The following is a 25,839-nucleotide window of genomic DNA, read 5'->3' as shown; positions in this document are numbered from 1 at the left end:
ACGCTGAACGATGTTCTTCCCCACAAACGAGTGCATAGGCATAGCCAGGCCAATCCACATCGTTTTACAATTCACGCCTGCCTTCTGGTCATTATGTCACTTCTACCATCAACTAATCACATGTCTAAATCACAAGGCAGGCAACGCTACATGAAGGACACATGCGAGCTGTGCAATGTTTCGTTGATTTGGGAAATCGTTATCTGCTACCGCACTTAATATAGCAGTCAGGAGCTGCTTTAACCTATTTATTTGTTCTGTAGGTAGGCTAACATTTCTTTATTCACAGGGGTAGAAACCTAGAGGTTACATCAATCACATTCCATCTCTATTGGCTAAACTCCACAAGTTAGCACTAAGGCTACTAACTTTACAAATTGAAATGCAAACACAAGAGGTAACCCAGAGGTTAATGTGGACGTTGTTACAGCACAACTGGAACATTTCGGTACATTTGTGTGAATTTCCTTTTACGCATCGTAATAAATGGTTATGGTAATATTAGTGTGGGTGGCTGCTACCGTTATTAAACCACTAAACTTTGAAATTAAATTGATTACCTGCTTCATCTCATTCTTGTTTTCTTGCATATCCAATAGAAATGCTTCTAACGCTATGACGTAATGTAACAGTCTGGTGGCGGTGTGGGTCATGCACAGCAAGTGCACAAGTGTTAATAATAGCCTAACATTATATTAGAATGTCTTAACTCTCAAATTCAGGGAGGAGATTTCATGAAGCTGTAGCTCCCTCTAGTGACGTTTTGCAGATGTTATTCTAGTAAATTTACCACAGACAATATGCAGTGTGCAACATAAGCCAATATTAATGTTAATAATAATAATAATAATAACATATATAACCTATATACACACAGAAAGATTATAAATGTTAAGTAAATGCAAATATGATGCGCACCACATCCTTACAAATGTAGTAGGCTAGGTATTTTAAAGAGACGCTTGTGAGGCTGAAGGCTAGTGCCGCGCCTCCCTGGACAGGCTAGGTCAGACTGGCCTTGTATGATTCATGTCCTTTAGGGGAAAAAAAAAAAAAAAAAACAGATCAGATTTGCCAAATGATGCAGCCAGTGATTTCCTGTTACACCAACAGCTATGGGAACAATTCGCAGTTGTTATCAACCTTCTCTAGCTAGCCTGTCTAGAGAAAACCAATGAGCTATGACAGCTAGTAGCTTGCATGTGCGCCTCTCGCCTCATCAAGGCAGGTTTGTAGAGCCCCAAATCAGATAAATATTAATGTGGAACAGAGAAGATAGCCTATCCACTGTACAGTCTTCAGCAATGATGATTAATATGGAACAATATGTCGGTTCACCAGTGGTGTTGTTTTCTAATAGCTTATTCAAACAGTTTTTTGGTGTGTGTGGTTGGTGGTAGGCTATGTCTGGTTCACATGTTTAATCGACGGACCCTTCTTGTCTGTCTTTAGGCTACTGTTTTAGTCTCAAGCTGCATGAAAAAGGCGCATTTAGCTGCCAGAATGTTAAAAATTTTCCCGGGGAAGAAACCCCTGGACCCCTGGATTTGGCTTGGTTCTGCATCCCCACTTTGAAACTCGTTCCGGTGCTGTTGTCTGTGTGTCATAGAATCTGTGTACTGTAGCATCCTTCACATGAATTGGCTGAAGCACTTGGCCTCTGATGCTGAAGGGGCTGTAACTTTTTGTAGTTCATGGCCCAAGAACACCACAGATGATGTTGCTAGAGGTTGCAGACCTCTCAGTTTCTGTCTGTCAAAACCAGAACATCAAAGCAATGCCTGCAAATCTGTTTGGGTTTTTGGCCCCTGTGAACTGCAGTGCAGGGCAGAAAGCAAATTGTGCTTGTGGAACACCACTTGACAGGGGAACTCTGAGGTCATTTATATAATACCATGTGTGGCAGCACAAATGACAAAGGAAGCCAAATGTAATCTCAAGTCTGAAATCATTATATAGTGATCAAAACACTAGGACAGGATTATTTTTATGCTAGTGCTGTTTAAATAGTCTGCTTTTTAAGAATCCACTTATAAGAATCAATTTGAGTTCTCTAAGATATGTTATACAATTGAGTGCAAAGCCAAATAGTAATAAGCACTGTTGAGAATTTATCATGAAGACACTAAAAATAATAAACATGAGTAAAACCACTGGTGTATGTTCAAAACAGTGGTTTTCAAAGTGTGGTGTACAGACCACTGGAGAGCTGCAAAGGTCTTCCAAGTGGGCCTCCAGCTAATACAGATTTATTTGAAAACAAAAATAATAATCAGATATAATAATTATTTTATCTGATTAACTAGCCTGTGAAATGTTAGTTAAATAAAACTTTACTCAGCTGTGACAGGCAGCTGTGGCTTTTTCCGACCAAGGCTGCAGGGTGTTTATGACTTCACATGTCAAAATTTTTGTGGCTGTGCAGACTATTCTACGTACATACCCTCTGACCTGCAGCTGCTCAGGGAGCAAGGAAGGCTTGATTTCTAGTGTGCATGTGTGGTTTGTGGGCTTGTACCACAAACAGTGTGAGAGGACGGCAGGGACATGTGTACATGCAGCTCTGGGTCTGCAGCTGCATGTACTCGGTGTATGCAGACACTGTAATGCTCTCCAGTTTGGAGCCAAACATCTACATACTCACATCTGCATAATGAGCACAATGGTAATGATGGAGATACTTTCATAAATTTGAGTTTTTCACTACTGCAAAATAAGCAAGCATATTTATTCATCTATTTATTATCCAGAATTGGAGAGAAGTGGATGAAGTGGGGGTTAGGTGCCACCCAGAAAATTTTCCACTGGTTAAATGGTCCACCACTCAAAAAAGACACTAACCCTAACCCTAAAAGTGAAGGCTTAAAAATGATTTTTCTCCCTTTAAGGTAGTTGAGGCACACCCTATGAACACAGGCCAACAATTGCCAAAACACCTTCTTCTACTACTCTTCAATAAAGTCTAATAATTTCAAAAGTACACACTATAGAGGCATGGTTGAAAACCTGGTGTGTCACTGACACCCTAGACTTTATGGCTGTAAAACGCATGTAAATTTCTTGTACAAATATTTTTGATTCACATTTCAAATAAGGTGAAAAGCTGAAGTATTTTTTCCCACTGAACTATTGATTAATCTGTAAAAAGTGGCAAAAGCCTGGCCCATTAAAATGAAGACAAAATATTTATTTTCAAAATGAAGTATAAAAAGACATTTTTATCATAAACTTCATCGTATTCTAAAAACACAGCATTGCCCATTGAATAAACATACATTAGCTTTCTCTATCTATTTGAATCCCTCCGGTCTCAGCAGGGAACTGTTTGCCAAATTAAGAACACTGCTGGCGACTTGACCCACACTGACCAATCATGGACTGGCTCAAAGGAGAGAGCCTTTGCAATATGTATAGTGGCACTCCTAATTAAGGAGAGTCATTTAATTTGTACAGGTAGGTGTTCTTCCTGCTAGGCTCTAGTCCTGTCGCACCTCCACCGGTGCCTGCTTTGTTAGCTGCAGGGTCATCAGCTGGGGACCGCCGCTTATATATGTTTCGCCCTTTATCCCGGAACATCTCCTGGTGGCGGGGCAGTGAACAGGGACGTCTCCCTGACACCCCCTGCAGCTAACCTCCTTCAGGAGTTGATCGCTCCCGATGTCTTGTCCCGTCTCCTCAGCCAGAGCCAAAAGCTTGCCTTCTCTGCCTCCTCTGATACTTCCCTGGTTGCCTTGTGCAGTCTGGCCCCCCGTAGCCCCAGGTCCTTGAGCAGACGCGTTGTTGTTGCTTGCCTCTTGCCTTCTTTTCTCCACTACCTCTGCCAGAGCACTTGGTCATGTCGCCATCTAAACCGACCCCGTGTCAGTTACAACCTGACAGAATGTGCTGGAGAGAGGTATTGATGGTCCCGCAGAGGTCGCAGATTTTCTCTATCCCAAACCACTGATGGAGGTTGCGAGGGCAGGGTAGGGTGTTATCGGTTGCCCTGATGAGAAAACTGAGTCAAGCCTGTGGCAGTTTCCAGAAGTTTATCCAACTGATCGCTCGACTTGCAACACCTTCCCACGTTGTCCAGCACGCCTGCTGCCCCTGTGCAACAGCCTTTACTCTGTACTCCTCCTGCTCCATCCTGGTAACCTCAGAGACAACAAGGTCCTTCCTCTCCCTCTTGCTTGATCTGGACCATAGGCTGGGTGGGTCACCCCATCCGAGGCCTGCCCACCACCTCCTGATGTTGTAGTCTGCTTACCGCCTTCTTCACTTCTTCCTCAGCCCTCCATTTCCTTCCAGTCACCACTCAGGCATGTATATCTTTCACTGCCTTGTCAGAGGAGTCCCTTAGCTCCATCATCAGCCTTGCCTTCTCTGGCCTGTACCAGAGAAGGCAAGGGTGATAGATTTCAGGGGTAGATGGAGTGAATTCCACCCATACAGGCTTACTGCTGAAAAGCACCGTGGGTGCCCTAGCCATTTGCAGATGAAGGAGTTTGAATGTGCCCCAAAGAGGTAACACTTCCAGGGCAGGGGAGGGAGGACCAAACAGAGGTGCAGTAACACTGGCTAGCTTATCTGTGCCCGACCCGAGTTGCACATGCGTGGTAACAGACATGTTTAAATGTATAAAGTAGTGTTCTGGTCATGGTTGAAGAATTTATCTACCTGATGATAGTTCCAATGAACAAATTGTTTCAAAATAGATTTGCTCAATCATCAACTGAGTAGGCAAGCAATAACTGAAATGAGTATTCCAGGGGTTGTTCTTGGGAATGACCTTTAAGAAATGTGCTTGTCTCTCTGCTCGTACTGCCTTACTGTATATAGCAGTGTTTCTTAGGAATATCATAATGATCTTGTAATTTTTGTTTTTCTTCATCTGCATTCAGCTTTTTGCCAGTCTCTTTTAAGTTGTTATTCTCAATGGGATTGTTTGGCTCTGTGGTCTAAGATAAGCCATCAAGGGGTTCAGGTTGCCCTGAAAACACAAAACTGGCTCTGCCGCAAATAGCACTTTAGTGCACAATGTTTTATTAACAGTGCCAAAATCCACAATCCCAACGTGCAAAAATAGTAAAAAAAATTCTGTCAAATTGTCAATAACTACTTACTCTCTCTACTCTCTCTCCCCCACACAACAACTGAACCCCCTTTTCAACAATAAGCCCCTCCCCCTGGAACATACCAGCTGCTCTCTGGAAATCTACAACATTACTAAGTGCACAATAACTTAGACAGACACAATCACAAATACATATACATGTTGCATATTTATGCAATCATTGTTGTTCATTTCCCTGTAGTCTCCACAATTCTTGTCATTTCGACCTGAAACCCATTTGCCAGTGGTGTGGCCCGTTCCCATGCCGCACCACGCATGTGCAACTCGGGTCGGGCACAGATAAGCTAGCCAGTGTTACTGCACCTCTGTTTGGTCCTCCCTCCCCTGCCCTGGAAGTGTTACCTCTTTGGGGCACATTCAAACAAACAGAGAAGATGGAGAGGGGCAATTGCTTCGGTCGTTAGCTTAGCTGCAGTTTAGAGTTTAACATGGTTTTAAACACGCATGTTGCAGAAGAGGTCATGTGGCATCTTAAGCCCCATTGCTGTGTCATCAGTACCTGTGGTTTAACCAACTGCTCAGCCACTAGAGGTCACTTTTTGTGCGTATTTGCTTAAATCTGACACTGAGGTGGTTTAAGGAGAGACTAAACCATCTCATTTGCAGAATGAGACCTACATCACATCCTACACACAAACTGTAGTAATATTTTGTTGTCTGCCCCCATGTAGGCCTATACTGTCACTTACTTTGACTGCGTGAAATAAAAGCTATAGATATATACATCTCTTTATATAGTTCTGTAATTAATACAGAAACCTGGCTGACCCACGGGTGGGTCAATGGGACCCTGTGGGTTAAGATTTGCAGAGATAACTTCCTACATCTTCTTTGAAAATGTGTAGGCTGTTTTTTTTTCTAATCACAAAGACAGACAAAACATGCTTAATGTAAGTGCATTCTGTATTCATCACCAGGATCTTTGCACCATGTGGCACTATCAATCTCTCTCTCTCTCTCTCTCTATATATATATATATATATATATATATAACTATTTCATTCATTTCAGACACTTCAATGTTTGATCATTCGAATACATTGTAACCTAACATTAGTCTGACTGACTGCTTGCATGATGAGCTGTAGCCAAGGCAAAATTTTAACTGAGGTCCAGAAGCATAGGTAGAGCAGGTTTATTTTACAGCTGTACATCTGTACTTTTTTTCCCCAGGAAAATTTGTTATTCTAATAGGCTATTGTGTACCAAAAATGTAGGCTACATAAACATCCCTTCTTTCTTACCACCAACTCACTTTTAAGGCATTTTGAACCATTCCTGTAAAATCAGTGGGCCAGTCCATTCTTGTGAGCAAAGATGTTTCTGTTATAGACATGAATGGGTTAAAAAAGACAGAAGCCCAAGGTGACTGACGTTAGCTAGCCAATCTTAGCTAGCTAACCTTGAGTACTGTTGGACCACATTGCACAGGTAACAGTGCTGTAAGATGAAATCACATTGACAAGAAGCAGAGTGCCAGCCAGTGCTGTGCTTGTGATTACTGATGAGGTTGTTATAGTTTAGTTAACGTTACATGCTAGCTAGCCATTTCAGAGACATGTGACAGTTGCCTCACTTTCCTCAACAAACAGTTTTTCTAAAACTTTTAGGCAGGCTCTTCCTGAATTTTAGTCAATTAGTAAACCATACAATGCAGTATTGTATTTAGCGTTTGATAACAGTGAACCTTAGCTAGCAAGCCTAGCTAACTAACATTAGATTACATTAGCTAACGCTAGCTAATTAGCTAGCTCGATAATGCCTAGCTGATACAAAATGATACAATGTCACTCAGAAGCGCTGCTGTCCCACAGGTAGTGAACAGACCGGTTCAACAGATATGTGAACATGGTAAATATGTAACGTTAATATTTACCTAGAGTGACCATATTTTGGTTTTCAAAAAAAGGACACTAGTCAGTAGACACTAAAATGTTACTCACTGCTGGTAAGCTCTCGTTGTCCTTATCCTTCCGACTATCAGATGTGACAGAAACACGGTCACTTATCACTGAGGAATAAGTTCTAATTGGCTGAAATAAGTCTTATTTGGCAGATCAATACTACCATAGGGCCTACAGAGAATTCGCTCAGATTTGTTGACTGTTCTGCTTAGGTTCTAACATTAGCCTAATAGATGCGTCGGGCGGGGGTTTTTATAACGATGTCAAAACACTTTTGTTCACAAAATAAAATCATGTTCACTCATACACCTATATAATGCAAAACGTCAGCCTGAGAGGGAAAAAATTACCGAGGTCGAAATTACCTAGGTTCTATAAAAATGGAACCTAAATTAACCAATTAAAAGAAGCTTATTGTAACTAGAATGAGTGGTTGACATGATATCAGAAAATTCAGGTAAAAAGATGGTGTGCTGCTTAGGAGGGCAATAAATAGTTAAGTACTAAGCACCAGTGACTGCTTTAAGAACCGAGGCCAGATGCAAAGAGGAAGACTGTACAAAAGTGGTTTCAGCACAGCTAAGGAAAAAGTGACTATTCTGCCTCCAATTTCAACTTGCTTGGTGGACTGAAATTTATTTTTAAAAAATGTTATTTGGAGGACAGGCTTCAATTAGTGAGGCTGCACCAGTTCAGCAAAGCCTCGTCTCTATGAGAAATACCAAATCCAGTCTGTGTTCAGAAATAAAGACTATATAAGACTTTATAAAGACTGCCTTGCTTGTAATGCAATCTAATATTCAAGAGAGCCATACTGAGATTATCCTGGTGGGGCAGTGTTACAGGGGGGGCAGTAAACTTTGTGCATATTTTTTGTGCATACACAAATTTGAACCCACTTCTATTTTACCATTTCTATTAGTTCTGCATGGACTGTTGAAACAACAGTCTGAATAGATAAAACAGATAAAATAATTTTTCTCTTGCCAGTTAATACACTTATCACATAAAATTATAATATGCTGTTAAAGAGTTTTTGATTCTTTGAATCAACTGCCATTTGTACCAACATAGATTATTACTGTTCCTACCTGGTATCAGGTTAAACTCCACTTGGCGTATAATGGTTTCAATCATATTTAACAATTAATCTGTTGTTGCTGAATTGGATTCTGTGTCTACAAGGTCAAGCCATTACATGTTGTATCACACAAAGATCTGTTTTTCCTGTTATTTTCCCTTTGGGGCATAATGATAAAATACATTAAAATATCAATCATATTTACAATAATGACACACATTGTACATAATCAAACCTGGTCATAACACTGCTGTCTGTCAAGGGCTTCAGTGAATGTTCTTAAAACTACATAAATACCTCTAAGATATTTAATTTTCACAAATAGTATATAGCTACTGCAAGACAGAAATATCCAGACAGCCTCTTGATATCCATAGTTGTCTTTTCTAAGTTACATATTAAACATCTGGCCCCTTACTCGTCAAGAGTCTCAGAGTAGGAAATGGGTCCTAAGTGCTTGAAAATTCTGTGAGTGACTTCCACTTGGTCCCACTCTTAGTCATAACAGTAAAAGCAGTCAAGATTTATTGCAAAGGTTTATAGCAATATATGGCAGTTTATGAAACTCATAAATGGCTAAACAATGTTTCACAAAGACAGGAATTTGGCAGTTGGAAAAGGAGAAAAACTGCCCCAAAAACAGCTTGCACAATTTGACACAATATCTACAAACTGCACCCTTGTGGTGGTATAAATGGGATTTCAGGGAATTGGGCAATATTTAACATAAGGAAAAAAATAAATTCATATAATCTTGACAAACATTTTATTAATATGATTATTAACAAAACCAATTTCAAATAATTGTATTTCTTACTTTCATGTTGCTAAAGATTGGAAACCAACTGTGTTAATTTGTTGGCATTCATTCACATTTATGTGATGTTTGATCATGTTCACAAATTACATTTTCATTTACTGTTTTTTACACCCAACTGTAGTAACCACCAGTTTAAGCTCATTTAAGCACATTTAAGCTCATGAGTGTGTGACAAATGCAAATGCAAAGTGTTGATACACACATTCCTACCACAACATTTTTTTTTACTTTACCTTCTACTGCATTTTATCTACATTCTGAATTTCCACAAATATTGTGTTTTGTATTTTTATCTACCTACTATGCATTTTATTTTTACCATTTTTACCATATCATTTTTACCATCTTCTGCTGTACGTGCCATGTTATTAGCCTCCTTTTGTGCATTCAGCTTAGATTTGCTTTTGAAACATAGACATAGATCAGTTTTTTCTTGGAGCTTTTGCTACATGGTGCCGTCAGTTCATTCACATTGAGAGAAAGTATTTTGTATTTTGTATATATTTTGTTCCTTTTAAAACAGGGGTATGAAGAAGCATGGAAGGCACTGCATACCACCATTGCAAAATATGGTACAACAATAAAATTTGATTGGCTGATTCATAATAGATTTATTGAACTTGTTGGAAGAACTTTAATTATGGTTCAATGAACTGAAGGGACAGTTGTTCTGGCTTTTCTGTTGTAAGCTACTAAAATATGGCTAAATCTCAGGAGTCATACAAAGTGTAAAGAAAAGGACTGTGTTTTTGTTTCCCTTCAGGGGTCATTCCGGGGTCACCTGTCATCCTCTCCCCAGAGACCCCTGCACTTCTCTGCCAGTCGCCGCAGAAATGACAATGCTGTAGTGCACTTTTTTAAAAGCATTGTGAGTATCTGCCAGTATTCCTTACCTTATTTTAATCAGTTTACCTTTATGTTTTACCTTTATATTCAGGTTCTGTGAAGGAGAAGGCATTGGTTTCTACACTAGTTTGACCTTAGCCAATGTGATATATTAGTTACTTAGTTTTATTTATCTTAATTCTCATTAAGTAATAATCAGTAAATAATCTGTAGAGGGACCACAGTAAATAATTCTGGTGTAACAAGAACATGCCAGATAATTCTCTTCACTATTTTTTTCCACAGGTGTCTCCTCCTCGTCCAAAGTCCAGGGTGAGTCTCCCCCACTGTCTCTAAGTAGCAACTGTTTTTCAAGGACACCATAGAGGACTCAGCTTTCTGATTACAGCCCATTCAAAGAAAAGCCACGAAAATGCTGGATGTTTCACTTTAGGAAAAAAAAAAACAATCCCAGTATCTCACTTCCAACAAAAAAACAAAGAACACTCATTGATTCAAGCCCCATCAGAATCATCATGGGCAGCATCAGAAATCATATTATGCTTTCTATTACCACATTTTACATCTTGCATGGTGCTTTGTTCAGTCATGCACTGTAATGTACAAGCACACCATTTAAAGTTAAAGACAGTGTTTCCCAGAGATGCATGTTGAAATGAACCTCTCTATGTTTTTCTTGGGCAGTGGAGAGGACTCTCCCTCACCAGACTTGGCTGGGTAGGTGTTCTAAACATGCAGAGGAAAAAAGGAACTAATATTTCCTCTTAACTAACCAAGTCATCTCAACAAAACTAAACTAAAACACTAAAACACAATTTTTCAAATTCATAATTATCTCAGTGAATAAACTCACCAGTCACTCACTGATTGATGCATAATGACCTCAGGAGTGTGTTTATGCAGCTATTGTACACCCTTCCCTTTTCTTGTTTCATCTACGATATGGGATATGACATGGTTACATTTATATTTAAATGTAAACATGCAATGACAGGTTCAATTTTTTCTAAAACATTGAATTACTCACTGTTAACACAAGCCATGATTAGTTACTTTACCTTTTGGTGTCTTGCTGGGTCATCGGCTTTGCAGTGCGATATATTTCGCAGGTTTCTATAACTCTAATATTGTACACGAACACTAAGAGGTTCATGGTGAAGGAAGCATGTCTTGTGTGAAGAAAGTTTCTTTGATAGGTTTATCTTCAAGCACAGAAAATACGTGGAGAGTTGAATCTGCATGGCATATCTAGCTGTTTCTTTTTCCACAGAACAGTTTCTGAGTGGGTTGTGTTCCATCATGTTTCCTGTGAACTTTTACAGGGACTATTTTCAGTATTACTCGTTTTCCTGGGAGTTTGATTCAGGCTGAAGGTACCAATGTTCTTCACACCAAAATTTTTCCCCCATCCAGTACGTTAACCCCTTACATACTGCACACAATAGCCTCTTATGTAAGTACGCTACATATCAGTATACTATCTTGCATCAGCAGAAAATGAAGAGGTTGAAATACAGGTATGTTCATGTTTATGAATCTACTTGTATTCAAGAAATCCTTTCAGCATTTAATGACATTGCACTGTACCCACTTTGTTAGCTAACTGTTAGTAATAAGAGATTGAATTGCCAGATTTCAATGATCGAATTACATGTGAAAATGCTTGCATATCATCTATGAAAGCATTAAATGTTGGGGAGTATATATAGCCATTAACTAGCTAATTAGCTGAATAGACAAGCAAGCAGAGGTATAAATAGCTACCTACCTTTCTAGCAAGAAAGCATATAAACTAAAAAACAGCAGTGATGGTTGCTAGTGTTACCTGAGCCCACCATCTAATTGCTAAGCCTTGAAAAAGACAGTGGAAAAATTATTCATTATCCCAGATGCAACTGTGTTTTATACCAGTATGTTATACCAGTAATTAAATGCCTTCAGTGTATACTAACATATACTTTTAATCTTCGCCATTCTAGCAACTCAAGTTCAATTTTATTCATCACTGAAAATTTCTCTCCTTTCCTTATTCATGTCTCTCTTCTCCTACATTACTCAGCAGTTACAGCTGGTAGCAGGGTGTTTCATATCCGAGCATCACTATTTGTAGTAGAAATTGTCATTGATGGATCTATCCTTGGTCTGATTTAAACCAAAATCTTTGGGATGGATGAAGTCTTTTAGTACTTATTTAGGATACAAATGAGTCATGTTAGGTACCTTAAATTAAGTTTAACATCACATTAAATATGAGGCAGAAGAATACTCTTTAATGTTTTTCTCCTTTATGCCATCCTATTTGAAATCAGCAGCTGCACACAGGCTCATCTTACTGTATCAGCCGCTGCACAGGAATTCTGAAGCAAGACAAATCCAATAAGCTCACTCACAGGCAACAGCTATTTTTCACAGAATGAAGCAAAATGGTTCTGCCACTGTGGGATTCTGGCTGTCAACAAATGACGAGGCCAGTTTCAAACCAAGGTTGTAACACTCAGTGTGTGCTCAAAGAAAACATTTTAATGACTGAGCCACTTGGACTGCACATGAAAAATAGTACTTAAAATCCATGAAAATCTTTTTTTGTTTTTCATTTACATTTGGCTGAAATGGCCATGTCAGAGCAGTACAACAGTATAGGTAGTGCCTCCATGCCAGAGGCAGATTTACCAAATACTAACTACAGAGGTATGATATGACCATTGTCTTTTCTATCATAAAATACTTTACTCATCAACAGTGTGCTATATGCAATATGAACACATTAAATACATTTATAAAAATAAAATTTTAAGCAGAAAAATTATGAAGGATGCCTATTTTTTCTGTTTCTAGGGGTTATCAGGGTTATGAACAAATATGGAAGGCACTGTATGTACACGTGGCTAATGTAAGTCTCAAGGTAGGATCCTCTGTTGAGGATGATCCTCTGTCTGATCCGCTGTGATCTCTCTCTGTTCCTCCTCTGGAGCTGACTCCAGGCCCCAGCTAAACCACCTCTTGTTATCTGCTCTGATGAAGTGTCTCTTTTTCCAGGGAGAGCGGAAAGAACGGCCCTTGTCAGCTCTCTTCTATGACAGTGCAAAAACTCCCCACAAAAGCCAAAGGGACAGGCGAGGAAATGCCCCAGGAACTCTATCCAAAATCTTCAGACTGGTAAACCACATACCCTCTTTTACAGTGAGGCAATCATTCCACACTATCTTGGTTTACTTGGGTTACACTTGACTTGGGTCAAGTTTTCTGGAAAAGGCCTGTCTTACTTTTCTCTTTTTACTTTAACCACAGTGATGATGTCATCAGCTACCAATGAGAAACAGAGATAACCTGTTATCCTTTCACATACAAAAAAAAACTTCTTATGTGTGTTATTACAAGGAATACATAATAGAAAACAGTGATGTTGGTATCCACATTTTGTTTTACAGAGCAGATATGCAGGCAATAAATACGTTTAAAAGTAAAAACTACTGACATTACCATTTTCTCCCGTGTTCAGTTAATAGGTTAATAAGCAAAAATGCACATTGTTTCCATTAATTGGTTTATTTGTAGTTAAACATGCAATGTAGCAACTAACTAATTAACTAATTATTACCTAAATAGCTTCAATCCAAATGAATCACATTTGGTTACTTTGCTAGTAAACAGTGATGTATTTTTGCTGTCCTGTCTGCTGTTACTGGGCTATATCGTCTTGCTGTTACTTCAGCAATAATGATTAAAATAGCCATCATTACATTAAATAGGTTTAATTAAATATCACTGTGCCAGTCCATACAGCGTGTACATCACACTTCACATCATTCCCCAAACATCTCTCCTTTCACATGCCCCACTCGAATATATTTGTGTTTCAGCTTTAACTAGATTTGTGTGCATAATGCAAGCAGTGTGGTTACCTGCTTGCATTATTGACTGCACAGGCGAATTTGTGTACATTGGAGTGTCTGTTTCCCTCATTGTGAGCATGTGCACAAGTGTACCTCTATTTTGATGTATAAGCTATGCATGTAAAGACAGAAATCACAGAGATAAGGCAGTTTTAAAAGTTTGTAACAGAGGATTAGTATTTTTTTAATATTGAACTGGTTGATTTGGCATTGTTTGGTGTCTGTAGAGTGAATGGTTTAGGCTGCATTAAAGCTTGAAGAAGTTAGAGCTGGAAGAAGAATAAATAATAATAATAATATATAAATAATAATAACAATAATAAAAATCTCCCTCCCTTCTCTGTGTCTGACGCCCTGTGTAGCTCACACAAGCTCACAGCGTCAGACACAGAGAAGGGAGGGAGATTTTTATTATCATATCATTTATTATCATATCAGCTCTGCTACAAAATGTGTGTAGAACCAGAATTCGTGGAGATACGGCAGTTTTAAAAATCATGTTTTTCTAACGCGTAGTTTTTGTGTATTGGGCTTGCTGTCTCCCTCTCCCCCTCCCTTCAATTGCACTCTGTCTCTCACAGTGGAGCCTGACACAGAGGGGTAAGTTCACAGTACATCTCTCTGATTGGCTCCATTACCACTATTTAAATATCGAATGTTAATCTGGCTAGAGCGAGGGGATACCAAACACTGAACAAAGGCTCATTATTCAAAAACCATTCATCATAGCACTGAACCAGATTGTGAGAATCTGAACAAGTGTAGCTCTGTTTTGATGTATAATTTATGCGTGTAGAGCCAGTTTTCACAGAGATACGGCAGTTTTGTAACATTGTAACATGAAATTTTGTAACAAAAAAGTGTGGGCCTTCCTGTGTCTGACGCTACTGGGCAGCCTGAGACAAATCTGTACATGTGACTTAGAGCAGCGGCTGAAGTCTGAAGCAACTAATTAAGCTCATAAATCAAAAACTGTTCATCACAGCACTGAACTGAAGCTATAAAGACTGTCTCTCTGCTCAAGAGTCACTCAAATGGAAGATGTTTTGCAGAAGTCAGAGGCTTATATATCTGAAGGTCAAAACCCCTGAACATGTGACACAGAAGCTAGTGTGTCCTACAGAGAATCTATCCCACATTCTGGCAGTGTTGTAGCTCTATTCGCATAGAATATACATATGGGTGCATTGACAGTTTTTTAATCAGTTTCTTGATCAGAGAACCAAGCTGCTATGTAACTGTTATGTTAATGTCTCCATTTAAGGGGAAACTTTTCTTAAATCTCTGGAAAAGCTTGTTTTTCATCCAACCTGATAATGTAAAGATTTTGGGTCTAATATAACACTTCTATATTGCTCATGACTAAAATACAATACCAATGATCTACCATTCTGTACTGTGTGTTTAGCTGGTAAACACTCTTGTCCTGAATGACTCACAAGGCCAACATTACATGATACATTAAATACACTCAATAGACATGAAGGTGAACAACTGCGCAAACATAAAAATACAACCACACAAGCATAGTGCTTCACGATTATCCTCAACAGAAACATAATTTGTGTACATTATACTAAAATGTATGTAGAAGCAAATAATAATCTATGGGAGCAACATTCACATAAGGCATTGTATTTTATGGTACCAAGGAATGATTCTAAAAAGAAACATTGATGTGTACCTTACTATCCTGAAGTACATACTATGTGACCTTAGATCTGAAGAACATTACTAAACTACAGAAGAATTAATTCAAGTTAGGACTGAGGAGATTCATGTCAAACTGGTCTAAATTTGGTAAATCAAGCTGGAATATGTATAGGTGTGTTTGTTGTACTGTACTTTTTTTTCTTTGTATACCTAAATAATCATCTTCCTTTAGGAAGGCTTACATGAAGGCTTACAAGTACATTTAGAAAACTGTAAAGCAGTCACATTTTAGTCCTGTGCTTTAGTATGACAGTCATTCATTGCTATAGATGACATTGGCGTGACAAGCTGCAAAATAAATGCAGAAAAAATGCCTCAAATGTGTGTCTGCATTACTACTGTCCTTAACCTTTTTTTGTGCATATGGTCAAATGGGTGTGGTCATTCTAGAGTGGTCCCTACAGCGTAGGGTCAAACCAGTGATTAGAACAGTAGATTAGAATGGCTATTTACATGTGACGCAACAAAGCATCTTTTGTTCTAATGCAAATATTGGCATTACACAGTTATAACTCTCAAATCTCAAAACTCTCAACTCTCAAAAATTCTAGCTAACATAGCTTTGAGGCAAAAATGATTTAACATTAGAAAGTTTAGCAAATACGGTGGTGAAAACTATGAGAAGTTTAATAACACATGAGTCATTAAAATACTGAAATCCTGTGTTTCTGGGTGTGATTAAATATTTTAATACATCAAATAAGATGGTATTCCATTTTTTCCATTATATAGTTGCTGTTTGAGTCAATTGAGCAGCGCCGTTGCATTGATGCATCCACAGATAAAGCGAGGTTGTTCATCTCAAAAATAAAGTATACAAATATTTGCTATAGGCAATTTATATCATATAATGTATTCTTAAAATTATATTTCGAAATAAGACAGTTCTATTCTATATGTAAAGTTAAATTCTATATGTACTAAAACAGTTTTAGCAAAGGATATTAGTTCAGATATTAACCGACTTCCATGCCTTGTTAGCTAGTATAACTAATTGGGCTGCTACCAGAATTCTTGTAATTGGGATTGAAACGCCAGAATAGTCACCCTGGGGGGCAGTTGGAAATATTTTATAACTTACGGGCAAAAGGGTTAATATCACTATTGGAGTTGTTGTCTGCCTTCTTATCTCTCTAACTGTACATATATGCGCGCATTTGCGTGTATGTGCATAAGCATGTGTCCAAAGCTTTTGTATGTATTTGTCTTTTGGCCAGCTCCCCCCTCCCCCCTTCCTTTGTGTCTGACACTGCTGAAGTCCATGACTAATTAGGCTCACAACTCATAAACCGTTCATCACTTAGATGAAAACATTGTGAGAATCTACACAATTTTTCCTGCACTTCGATGTATAATTTATGCTTCTATACCCAGAATTCAAGAGGATACGGCTATGTGAAAAACTTGCTGTTCAAGGCCAGGAGTAAAGTATCTTTCCCATTCTTTGTCAGCAGCTATGCACAAATGTGCCTGATTGGTTGGTTGGCAACATTCCAAAACAAACTGTCACTTGACACCAGCTGTCTCTGGCTCTGTTGCAGTGATCCGAGTCACGGCACCAATGTAACGGGTGGGATCTTGCGTTGTGTTTAATTTCATGTTACGTGGGTCAGTGAGCGAGTTTCGAACCGAGGTTCTCACTACTCGCTACCAACCTCTTACGGCCAGCGTTGTTGCCAGTTGAGCTAAAGGCAAATTGCCCCTAGTCTGTCAGCAACAACGCTACTTAACCAGGTCTTGAGGAGTGACGTAGCCACTGCAACCGTTCGGTTACGTGCTGCTTGCTACCAAGGCTTTTACGCAGGACGTTACACATAAGTGAACTAAGCGTCTGCTTAAGGTCCCTGTGGCCACCAGAGGCCACCCAAGAGTGCTTGAATAGCATTGGTATGATGTAAGCAACACAGCAACAACTAATAGAGTACCGAGGTGGGTACGCTGGTGTCGGAAGTAAATTCCCTATGGAAAATTACAATGGGCTTCACACACTATCCATCTTTACTCAAGTCAGGATTCATTTCAGGAGCTGGGAATTTCCAGAATTAACCTGTTTGGTGTGACGATATATTTGGACCCATCAAATGTTTCGATATTTTCCAAAAATGTTAAGATTTAAGACTTGTAGTTTGTTTTGTAGTCCACTTTTTGAACGACATATCCAAGAGAGCAATGGGGGGAAACGGTCTGACAAATCAGATACCACCATCTCATGCGGCAAATCTTCGGTTTAGAAAACCGTTGGCTCTGAAGCTGGCTAGGTTTGCTAGTGGAAGGCACAGTAGCAAAGACGACTATAGTTGGTAGTTAGCTAGCTAACAAACAACCGTAATCGTCATAAAATGGTTCTGTGCTTTGTCCCAGATTGCAGTCACCGTACATATGTGAACAACTGCAGATATTTCTGGTTTCCAAAATGCCCCACAGTATAGTTTTACATCATGGAAACCGTGAAGGTTATCTCTGACGTCTATCAAATGTAGCTAAATGAATGTGCATTTTCACTCAAGTCAAGTGCCCAAATCTACATGTGTAAGCAGAATTATCTTTTTGCTTAAACATCAAGGTGTTTCTGACTACGTAGATGTGTCTCGAAGGCTTCAAGGCATTTTCATCATTCAAAATCGTGGGCTAACCATCAGTCCACTAGCTAGCTGGTTAGCTATGCTACCTAACGTTACACTGGCCTACACTCACTGACACCCTGTAGGTCTTATCCCTCATGCTCGCCCTGACCAGATATAGCCCTCAAAACAACTGAATTCCCCCACATACCCTGATTTATAATGGTTTTTCACCCCGCTGAAAACTTCGGGTCACATCCTTGAAGAAGAGGAGAATATGGCTAAGCGACACCATTGCTGCTAATGATGAGCTTGCTATTGCTGATATTTAGCGATGACTGCTAAAGACAAGCATGCAAGTTAGCTGCTAACGATAGCTGATAACAATGATTAGCCTCACTCTAGCTAGCAAGGCCGGAGAGCGGGAATGAGAAAGCTCCGTGGCTTCATGGGACGTGTAGTTTTTAGCCGTGGCTGTACTAGCATATAAAATTAAATTAAATTACATAAAATTTAGCTCCAAACAATTAAAATAAACAATATAAGTCGCAAGTTGGGATCACAATATATAATCCGGAAATCGATGGTAAGCCATAAATCACTAGAAATACTTTAAAAGTGCGTTTTAAAAAAAGTCTATGATAAAATGAATGGGGAATTGTACTCCGACACCAGTGTGACGTCTGGTGTCGGAAGTGAAATTCCCCATTCATTTTAGTCTTGTTTTAGTTTTACTGCCACTGTTACTTTTTAAAGTAATGCAGACTCTTTAGATGCTCACTCCACGCAGAGTTGCAAATATGAAAAGTGAAAAGATACAAGCGCAATTTTAAAAACCAACAACCTTACTTAGCAGAAACGTTGCGGAGATGACACGTGCGTCCGAAATCGCTCACTCGTTCACTAACTCACTATTCAGTCATACAATAAATTAATAATTTTCTGGACATAGTTTTATGTTTGCAAGTTTATTTGAACATTTGTATCAACATCTTTGTGTCTAACTGTGCCAGCTAGCTAACTAGCTAAGTGACTAACTAGTTGCAACTCACATTAACCTGCTAGCTAGATAACACCGCTACCTATCTAGCTATCACTAGCTAACTTAATGAAAGAACTAGCATCCAGCTTCATCTGTTCAAATAGGTTGAAACTAACGTTAGCTAGCTAGCTGGGACGTAAGTCCGACGATCAAATGTAAAATGTATATACTGTATATTAGGGATGGTAAGATTCACTGATTCGCATCAGCATAAAAGTTCACGATGCCATTTGCCCCGATTAAAAAAGTGTGCACCGGATACAATTTGGGATGAACTCGGGATACATCGTTTCTAACATCTTTGCATTGGTAAAATCCAGTCTATTTATATATAATTATTAGTAGAGGCACAGTGCCTTTATTATTTAGAAATGTGACCAATAATTTGTGACCAGTAATTTTATATTTAGATCGAGTCCTCCTCCCTAAACTATTTCTCAGGCACCCGCTCTCATCTCCACTGCTGTCAGTGGCCAATTCTCGTCAAGTCTCTCGGCCAAGTCTCGCATGAATTGGGGGCGTGTCCGGGTGAGTCACAGATTATCATGGAGGAGGCAGAGCTACACGTTCCACCGAATTGCTACAAATCAAATGTTTGGCGACACTTCGGATTTTTCAAGAGAGACGGACAATAAATGAGATGCTGAGTTGCAATACTAGATAAACAAATATGTGAAGTAAAAATGGCACTTTTTTAGTTAATTTATGATTTGTTGTCTGCTTAAGAAGAACCAAAGAAATAAAATCAAACTATCTGTACCATACTGAATTGCATAGCATCATATTCTTCTGCATCGCATCGTATCGTATCACGTTGAATCGCGTTGTGTTGAATTTGTGTCGAATTGCACTGCATCGCAATAGTAGTGAATCATATCGTATCGCATTAGTAGTTGCTTCATATGTATCTTTAATCTATCGGATCGTTGGCAATGCATCAAGATGTGTGTTGCATCGGAGAGTGATGGAGATGCACATCCCTAATATATATGCACTGTATAGTGAATAGGGAGCGATTCAGACAGCCGAAGAACAGCAGAACAAGCGCTCATATTGCACTTTAATTTAACAATTGAGTATTGAATATTTTATTTGAAGATTTTATTTAAACATTGGTCATCTTGAATGTTGTTTTCATTTAAGACCATTCCTTGCTTTAAGTGTTCTTTAAGTAGCCTAATAAATGGAAAACAAAGTTATATTTGTCTCCCTTTTTTTTTTTTTTTGCTGATCCGAAAAATGATCCAATCCATGACTCAAAAAACGTGATCCGATCCGAACCGTGAGTTTTGTGATCCGTTGCACCCCTAGTGTGAATGATCAAGCATTGACAATAGTCAATAGTATTGGTTAGAATCAGTGTTGAGGCGGTGGGGGCCCCCCAAATCAAATTCTGCTTAGGGCCCCATAAAGGCTTGGGCCGGCCCTGAAATCTGTCATTACTTTCAACCTGTTCCCCTTTATCCTCCTTGATTGACAATAAAACAAATAATTCACAGAATAATCAACGTCAATAGCATAAATAGAGTAAATGATTATGCTCACTAAACAGCGCAGATTGTCTGTAGTTTGTGTGCTTGCGAAAGCTATAACGTGAAATTGTTTACCACAACGCCACCACAACCACAAACTCCGGTCAGGGGATGTGAGAAAAAAAGTGCTTAAAGGCCAAACTTCTCGTGAAAAAATTTTTGCATCCCTGTTGCCTCATACATGTGCAAGAGCACAAGATATCACCAGATCCATAAGAGTGTTTATCGCTGAAGACATGAGACCATTCTTGGTAGTCAACAATGAAGGAGTTTGCCTACTACTTAAGATACTAGAGCCCAAATACAACATCCCGTCACGCCCGCACTTTAGTCAAGTCTGTAATACCAGCCTTGTACAACGAAGCAAATACCAAAGTGACAGAAATTCTGAAAAGTGTGGAGTGTGGCAATGACAACAGATGGGTGAACGTCCAGGGCTGTTCAGAGCTACATTACAATAACTGTGCATGTTATCAACGGTGAGTGGGTACTGAAAAGTTTTGTGCTCCAGACTCATCTGCTTTTTGAGACGCACACAGGAACAAACTTAGCTGAAGTTTTAAAATCGGCTGTTTTGGAGTGGTAACTTGAAAGACCAAATCACAGTATCGCTGTTGGTACCGACAATGCACACAACATGGAGGTGGCAGGAGAGAAGCCGGGCTATCACCGCATATCAAGTGTTTTGCACACACACTGAGTCTAGCTACCCAGACGGGATTAAAGATACCCCGCGTCAGTCATTTGCTCGGGCGAGTGAGACGGGTTGTGGCCTTCTTTCACCGAAGTGCCACAGCAACAACTGTGCTCACTACAAAGCAAAAGATGCTTGAGATTGTACAACATAAGCTAATTATGGACGTTGTCACACGCTGGAACAGCTGTATGGAAAGGCTGAAATGCTATCTCAAGCAACAAGCAGCTGTAACTGCTGCCCTGGTAAGCACAGAGGTTCAGTTCTTTTCAATTTTATTTGTATAGCGCTTTTTACAACACGAGTTGTCACAAAGCAGCTTTACATTGATCCCAGGCCTGAGACCCCCTGAGAGCAAGCCTAAGGCAACAGTGGCAAGGAAAAACTCCCTAATTAACAGGAAGAAACCCTGAGCAGAACCCGGCTCAGAGGGGGAGCCCATCTGCTTCTGGCCAGCACTGGGCAGATAGAATTAGAGAGAAAACTTAAAGATGTACAATGTACTTTAAGACATTTGAGTTTGATAGACAGTAGTAATTAACAGCAGAGTACTTATAAAATGTATCCTAGAATGTCCGGTTCTTGGCACGCAGTTGGCTTGATAGGCAGGGCAGCAAGGTAACAGGACTGGAAATTGGGATGTCATGCTTGGGCTACAGCTCCAGGCAGGACTCCGGAGCAGGGATAGGAAACAGGTAGAAAACAGTGATTAGTGGATGTTAATTGCAGGAATGGAAACATAAAGGCAAAGGGGGGAACAGTGTGGGGAAGAGTGATGCATGTGTGTAATAAGGAAAAATCCTGGCAGGTAAGGACTATGACAGCATACCTAGGGGACGAGAGGCAAGGGGCCAGCATGATCATGAGGGTGACCCTAAGGCAGTCAACACCAGACCACAGCCGGATTAGCTGAACACAGAGTACCCAGGCCATGATGTGGTGACAGCAATGACCACTTAGTCCACCAGAGACTCTACGATCAATGTCAGCACTGTGCTGTGTCCCTCAACTAAAGGATTTGATATAAAGATAAGTTTTTAGCCTAGACTTAAAGGCGGAGAGAGAGTCTGCTCCCCGAACTTGGGTGGGTAAATTGTTCCACAAAAGAGGGGCTCGGTACGAAAAGGCTCTACTGCCTATAGTACTTTTACCCACTCTTGGAACAATGAGAAGTCCCACGCTTTGGGAACTTAGAGTTCATTTTGGAGAATATGGGCGAAGAAGGTCCTTAAGGTAGGGAGGGGCAAGCCCATTTAAATGTAAGGAGAAGTATTTTGAAATCAATGCGGTATTTGATAGATAGCCAGTGGAGAGAGGCTAATACTGGGGTGATGTGCTCAAAGCACTTTGTTCTGGTTAGAATACGAGCAGCTGCATTTTGAACCAACTAAAGGAGCTTTAGGGAGGCATTAGCACATCCTGACAAGAGGGCATTACAGTAGTCCAATCTGGATGTAACAAAAGCGTGGATTAGTTTTTCAACGTCGTGTATTGATAGAATTTTCCTGATTTTGGCAATATTCCTCAAATGAAAGAAAGCAGTCCTGGAAGTGTTTTTTATATGTGTGTCAAAAGAGAGCTCAGGATCAATCTTGACACCAAGGTCTTTGATGGTTGCACTTGAGGCCAGTGAGACACTATCAAGATTTAATGTAATGGTGAGTTTGCTCCTGATAAACACTGGGCCGATAACCAATATTTATGTTTTGTCCTAATTTAGAAGGAGGAAATTATGGGCCATCCATGTCTTTATGTCTTTGAGGCAGGCTTCCATGTTTGATATTTCCAAGGAGACATCAGGTTTGGCCAATATGTATAACTGGGTATCATCTGCATAGCAGTGGAAATTAATGCCATGTTTATGAATGAAATTTCCAAGATTGACCATGTATAACGAAAAGAGCAAAGGTCCAAGCACAGATCCTTGTGGTATTCCATTTCTTACTCTGGAGTGGTTGGAAGACTTATTTTTAATGAAGACAAAGTGATGTTGCTCTGAAAGGTAAGACCTGAACCAGGATAGAGCCTTTCCACTTATGCCAATCAGGTTCTCAAGTTAGTCTAATAGAATAAGATGATCAATGGTATCGAAGGCTGCACTTAGGTCTAGGAGCACAAGCAGGGAGATACAGCCATTGTTAGAGGCGAGAAGTAGGTCATTTAGTACTTTTAGGAGAGCGGTTTCTGTGTTGTGATGCAGTCTAAACCCAGACTGAAAGACTTCCAGAATATTTTTGGACTGTAAAAAGGAGCAAAGTTGCTTTGTTACAACTTTTTCTAAGATTTTCGAAAGGAACGGGAGATTTGAGATGGGCCTGTAGTTCGACAGGTCATTCGGGTCTAGAGTGGGCTTCTTCATAGTAGGCTCAATGACTGCTAATTTGAAGGACTGAGGTACATGTCCCAATGTAAGGGAGGCATTGATAAGATTTAATAACAGAGTGCCAATTTCAGGTAGGCAGTTGTTTTAAGAATCTTGTTGGAATGGGGTCTAGTAGGCAGGTAGCATTTTTAGACTAATTAATTAGGGAGGAGAAGTCACTAAATGTAATGGGTGTGAAAGAGTCTAGGCATGCGTCTGGCCTATTGGACATCTCTACGTTATCTGAGGCTGGACAGAGGTGCGCAAAAATGCTCGTTAGCTTGATAGTATGCATAGCTCTGACATTGGTGATGCCGAGGACATAGTGAAGCTTCTGAAACCTATAAAAACAGCTACCACTGTGCTGTCTGATGAAAAGAGTACCACACTGTCACTTATTGTACCCTTGAAATACATGACTTAGCAGAGCATGGTACCCAACCAGGATGACTCCACCACTGTGGCTGACATGAAGAGAGCCATACTGCAAAATCTCTCTCTGACTGTTAATATCGTAGCTCATTAACTTATGTCTAAATTTCAGCGTTGTGTGTTGAGGTGCAATTTTCATAATTTCATATTAATGTAATACAAACAGACCCATTCAATTTAATATTATTTTATGTTTGAAGACTATTTATTTTTGTCTAGCTTTCAAAGAATTCCTCCTGGGGTCAAGCTGTCATCACTTTTGGTTTAATGGTACAAAAAGACAATAATAGTTCAGCATTGTTAATGCATCAAAAATAAATCCATTGTTTTCATTCCAGTGTCATTTCAATTGATTTTCTTAAATATATTGTGGAAGAATCGAACCATAAACATAGTATTGTGAATCAAATTGAACCATGAGCTGAGTGTATCATTACATCCCTAATCATAACAGAACTACTATATAAATATCACTGCAACCAGAGTAAGAGCACAGTGCCAGGAGAGAGCTGACACAACTGTCCTAGCAAGCTCGCTACCTAGTGGTTTGAACAACCAATTAGTTCAAACCACAGACAACCTCCTAGCCATCAGTGTCCATGTGTTCCAACCAGTCTTCATGCAGGATACAAGCAGGATACAAGCAGGATACCATCCTTCCACACTTTAATCAATATGTTTGAATATCGTTGTCCTCATAGCTGGCTTTTTTGTTGCATTATTGCTCTAACGTTACCCGATGAATAAAGTGAAAATAGAAACAACTTTGAACTAAGCACCCTATAGTGGTTTCCTTTTAAAATATTTCACACTCTACCATTTCATTCTCAATTCATCTCCCTTTCCAAAGCTGCTTTACTTTCTCAGTATGTGCTGAGATTTTAGAATTACAATTAGTGTCTGGTGACTACGTTCCGCAATGAGCACTAATAACTTAGTGATAAAATCTATTGGCAACCAAGCTTGGGGCACGGAAGTATCAAACTTCAGAGACTGTTTTGCACAACACCCACCAGGCATCCTCATAACAGCTTATCTGGCCCTGTTGCCTGCTGTTTCCATGAACTTCCACCAGAGGGCCTGTCTACCTGTTTGTGCCTTGCCTAATTTAGTTAATCCTTTTCCCCTGTGTGTAGTCAGTCTCTTTGTTTGTTTGGTGCCTTATATATGGGGGGGTAAAATTAGTAGTAAAATTCTGCAGTAAAATTACTGTTTCTTTACAGCCCATTTGTGCTACTGTGTGGTCTCTGTAATTGGATTAGTCCTGCTCACTTATTACAGAAGGTATGGGTTTCCAATGCAATTTACATTTAAGCATAGCACCTAACTTTGTACCACCCATTTTAAAAGATATGCCGGTGCGTAAATTCGGTCTGAATGCCAAAACTGAAAAACGCATGAGAGATATGTGAAAAAAAAAGCTCAGCACTATTAAGTCACCGTTAAGCTACTGGCAGCCATGTTGCATGCAGTGAACATGTGTCAATTCAGCTGAAAGAGCTTTTTGATCTGAGTTGCATAACACCTCATAAGCTCATGTTCTTTCTAATTATTGAATTGCACATGCTTTCTATCATTCAGTGGTCAAAGAGCACAACAATAATGGTAAACTATTAATAAACATGTATGCATATATGTTTACATATGTGTATTTACAACAAATGAAGTAAAATAAAAATCATTTAAATGGTGACACTGGCTAAACAAACAAATATAATGCCAACTTTTATTTGCACTAATTTGCGTATAAATAGAATATATAGTTGTGTTAAGTCAAAAAACAGATTTTTTTAAACCTCTTTTTTTCCACATTTGGAGTCTATGGGCCCTAATTTCATGTTGG

The 25,839-nt window shown here is 39.5% G+C and overlaps 1 protein-coding gene across 1 annotated transcript in view; it reads left to right on the top strand.

Moving 5' to 3' along the window:
- Window positions 1-25,839, top strand: part of LOC118769280 (myelin basic protein-like) — a 45,265-nt gene that overhangs the window by 3,559 nt on the left and 15,867 nt on the right. Inside the window, exons 2-5 of the mRNA XM_036516326.1 lie at window positions 9,685-9,789; window positions 10,053-10,079; window positions 10,452-10,484; window positions 12,804-12,923. Coding sequence (XP_036372219.1) covers window positions 9,685-9,789; window positions 10,053-10,079; window positions 10,452-10,484; window positions 12,804-12,923 — 285 coding nt within the window. The remainder of the gene's footprint in view (window positions 1-9,684; window positions 9,790-10,052; window positions 10,080-10,451; window positions 10,485-12,803; window positions 12,924-25,839) is intronic.

Source organism: Megalops cyprinoides, chromosome 21, assembly GCF_013368585.1.
Source record: "Megalops cyprinoides isolate fMegCyp1 chromosome 21, fMegCyp1.pri, whole genome shotgun sequence".
Taxonomy (NCBI): Eukaryota; Metazoa; Chordata; class Actinopteri; order Elopiformes; family Megalopidae; genus Megalops; species Megalops cyprinoides.
Note: the sequence above shows the minus strand (reverse complement) of the source record. Positions and strands in the feature narration are given on the sequence as shown.